Consider the following 4,249-nt stretch of genomic DNA (forward strand, 5'->3'; position numbering starts at 1 on the left):
TAATCTATATCACACACATAGGAAAACGTTCAAACTCTCTTTCCTCAGCAATTTTCTTGATTGAAGCCTCCTTGAGAAGACGAGTTAACAAAGAGCATTTACATTAAGCTAGCACAGCGTATATTTATAACTATATAGAACTAAAGTACATTCGTCTTTGAGAAGGAGAGGCCAATGTAACCCACGCTGTTCATAGACTTTAACCTATTTTAATTAAAAAAAAAAAATTATTTGGCATATCACATAACATAGAAACATTTTTTACTAGGAACTCTATCACACTTCAAAAATTTTGAAATATATTCTTATTTTGATATTCCAGCTCTAACTCTCGCTCCTTTGACTCCAAAATAAATATAGCATCCCAACTAAACCCAAAATGAGTCTTCAATTCAGTATTAATATACAATCTACCAGCTGTAATCTCCAAATGTGAATTTATTTCTGCGAGAATGGTTCCTTGGTCACTCCAGATGAATTAAACTAACATAAGCAGGATTTTCATAATATTTAGTTTTTGGGTATTATCTACTAACTCATTCAGCAATCTTCCATTTCCGATATCACATAGGAAGCTATTTGATCTCACGTGTTCTACTAATTATATATATATATATATATATATATATATATATATATATATATATACAAGCTGTAAAAGCGTACAGAGTCTTAAGAATACACGCAATGCTAACATGAGTAAACTGTCACAAGAACACTTGTAGAAGCAGGATATTGATTCATATTTTTGCATCTAGAACAGCATTTATATTAAAAGCAGCAATTGAATCGTAGCTACGTTCTGTCAGACAAAAATACGGAAAATAGATAATTACAACAAAAAATAAAAGAAAAACAGAAACAGATAGAAACTCCTTACTTTCAGCGGAAGGGCGCTTCAACCCAGAGTAAAGAGTGTCGGTAGACACAACTGCAGAACCCACGTCGACGCCAGGTGGTCCGTACGAGTGGGTGGGAGTAGCGACGGAGATACCGGGAATTCTAGAGGAGTGACTGTCCGAGTTGTATAACAATGCTGAGGAAAGGGCGGAGGACGATGAGAGTGAGTCGGAGTTAAGGTATTTGGAGGCGGTTCCGAGAAATGAAGTGGCACCAGGGATGTAGGGTTCCGTGACGGATCGAGAGCCGTAGAGACTACTGGCAGCGGCACCTCCACCACTGTAGTTGCTAGGGTTGTAGCCGTATAGCTTGTTCGCCATTTAACCCACCGTGCAGGGGAGAACAAAAAAGGGTGGAGCCCTAACACAGAGGAATTGCGTCGCCGAGTTGTTATTAGGGAACTACCCGTTACCATCTGGCTCAGAAAAATAAAATTACATGCCCTCGAGCCCAATCTTTTAATAAAAATGCATTTTTTAATAATATTTTAATATTATGTTAACTACACATTTTTTAATAAAATAACATTATATGCAAATAAAAAAAATCTTATTTTTAATCGTACATTTTCCATCAATACACTATTCAAAAATTCATTTTCTCTCCTAAAATGGAGTTCAAACAAGGGCATGATATTAGCGGATTGTCAATTACAGTTATATTCCGTACAAATTTTTAAAATTTTTTTTAAACTTATCTTTGAAGTATATTTTTTTCTCCAGAAATAATTTTACTTGTGATCTCATAAGTTTTTCTACTAAAAAAAAATTACATTTTTTTATGAAAATAAAGAAAAGAGGAGAAAATATACAGAAGTCAATAAACTTTTATGTATTTTATTAAAAATTAAAGTTCTATATTTATAGGGATATGACAGTAGGGGCGAATCCAAAAGTTTGAGTCAGCACGAGGCGACCGTTGACCATTTAATGTCGACCGCAATAAAATATTAAGAGACCGTTTAATACCTTTTTTTGTAAAAAAATACATTTTGGAATAATGATTTGATAGAGAATGTTTGGCTAAAAATAAAGAAAAATTTTGAATTTGTGTGTAATATTATTTTATTGAAAAATGTGTAGATGAAAATAAGAGAAAAATGTATTTTGAAAAAAATGGGAATCGAACAAGGCCTAAAGTTTAAATAAAACAATTATTTTGCTCCAATTGAACATATATAATTCTGTTATAAAAATAAATAAGACTCATCAAATGATATTTTGCCAAGTTTTGTATAATTCAAAGGAAAAGCGCAAATTCAAATCTTTATAATTGTTTTTGCATTAAAACCTAACAAATATTATTTTGTTAAATTTAGCGACATAACTCAAAAAATGTCGTAATGGTTAAATTTATAACAACCCTTGCAAGTGGTCACAGATTCAAATCCCCTTTGTCCCTCTCCCTATTGAATTTTGATAAAATTTGTAGAATAAAAATCAAACACGACAAATTTATTAGTAAGTGATTCGAACCCGAGACTTCATATATGCACATATAAGCTCTAAGCAACTGAACTACAAGAGAAGTTCGAAAAAGAAATGAGTTACAATGATATGACGTTAAAATTTAATCTATTGTCTACAAAAAAAATTTATCCGACGGTTCCGACGAATGGCCGCCTTAGCTCGCCACTACCTAGATCCGCCACTGTACAACAATAGTAATTTATAGAGCTGTAAGAGGTACAATTAGCATTCACTAATAAACTTGTCATTTACAACACTCCCCTTAAATGACACATTACAAAATAGGTGATTCGTTAAAACATTGTTTGATAAAAGTTTAATGGGACAAAAAATGAAAGGAAATAAAATAATACAAATTGGAAAATTTAGTGGAATAAAACTTAAGAGAAGGAAAAATGGTACAACTACTTCTCCTAATGTTGATCACTAAAAATCTTTTAGTCGACACATTCCAATCTCGTGAACCAATTTCTTGAATATAAATGTTGACAATGCTTTTGTAAATAAATTGGCCACACTATCACTTAAGTGAAATTGTTAGACATCAATGTCGCCATTCTTTCAAAACTTATATGTATAAAAATTTTTGGAGAAATATGTTTCGTCTTGTCACCTTTGATATAGCTTTATTTGAGTTGTGAAATGGAAACTATATTGTCTTCATACAAGATTGTTGGACTATCCTTTGTTGAGGTAAACCTGCACGATACTTGGATATGATAGGTCATATTCCTTAACCATACACATTCTCGCCCTGCTTCATGGATTGCAATAATTTTAGAATGATTTGATAATGTTGCTGTCAATAATTATTTTACAAATCAACATGATGTAGTTGTTTTTCACGTGTACACATATATCTTGTTTGTGATTTAGCTTTATGTGAGTCAGGGAGATAACCTACATCTGCATATCTCGCTAAAGCGGATTTCAAATTTTAAAAGTACAATAATCTCAAATCGACGGTGCCCTTTAGGCAACAAAAAATATATTGAACATCATTCCATGTATTTGAATTGGTGTATAGCTATATCTTACAAGGAGATTTTTAGGAAAAAAATTATATGGAGTCGAGTTCAGTTTGTAAGATAAGTTAATACTCCAATTGCACTAAAATATAGTACTCAAGACCCTGAACTTTTTTTCCATCTTCAAGTAGACAAAATAATTTTTTTTTAATATCAAGTGATCGAACAACCAAAAGTTATGCCAATGGATGTGCATTGTTCATACAAAAACGATTTAAGACTTTTTTTTTTCGTATATGGTGATTGATGAACAAATAATTATGCTGGCAAGTGTTCAATCTTTAACCTAATACAAAATTTGATTTCTCCCAAATCTTTCATCTCAAATTCATATTTCAAATAATCAGCAATTTTGTTAAGCTATTCAAAATTTCGAATTAAATTTAAATCATCAACTTAATCTGCCATAATTGTTTTTTTATGAAAACACATGGGCATGCATCATCATTTCATAGCATTCATTTAACAAATATTCGCTAAAACAATGATACCACTTGCTTCCATTTTATTTGGTCAGCCATTACGTTGATCAATATATCTCGATGCATTTATTTTGATATCTCGCTATACGATGCAATACATCGTGTGTAAAATGTTGTCGACAATTTTTCTTTTTTATTCTATTTTTTTCCCATAATGACATAAACTCGTTGGGATATCTCAAGTTTCATTATTTCGTCTATTATGAGATTTTATAATTTGTTATATCTAAATACTCATCAAAAGTATATGCCTCTTAGTGAGGTCATATTTGCTAATTGCTCCATTTTCGCTTGAAAATTTTTTGTATTAAAATTAAACATAATCGCGCTTCATGCGCATCAAAGATATATGAAATATAATGCTAATAAA

At 31.4% G+C, this 4,249-nt stretch overlaps 1 protein-coding gene across 1 annotated transcript in view; it reads right to left on the reverse strand.

The window, feature by feature from the left end:
• Window positions 1-1,324, reverse strand: part of LOC111377959 (zinc finger CCCH domain-containing protein 37) — a 7,472-nt gene extending 6,148 nt beyond the window's left edge. The window contains exon 1 of the mRNA XM_023001119.1: window positions 881-1,324. Within this exon, the coding sequence (XP_022856887.1) occupies window positions 881-1,220 (340 nt within the window). The 5' untranslated portion in view covers window positions 1,221-1,324. The remainder of the gene's footprint in view (window positions 1-880) is intronic.
• Between the last annotated feature and the right edge of the window lie 2,925 nt (window positions 1,325-4,249).

Source organism: Olea europaea, unplaced genomic scaffold, assembly GCF_002742605.1.
Source record: "Olea europaea var. sylvestris unplaced genomic scaffold, O_europaea_v1 scaffold1752, whole genome shotgun sequence".
In the NCBI taxonomy this organism is placed as follows: Eukaryota; Viridiplantae; Streptophyta; class Magnoliopsida; order Lamiales; family Oleaceae; genus Olea; species Olea europaea.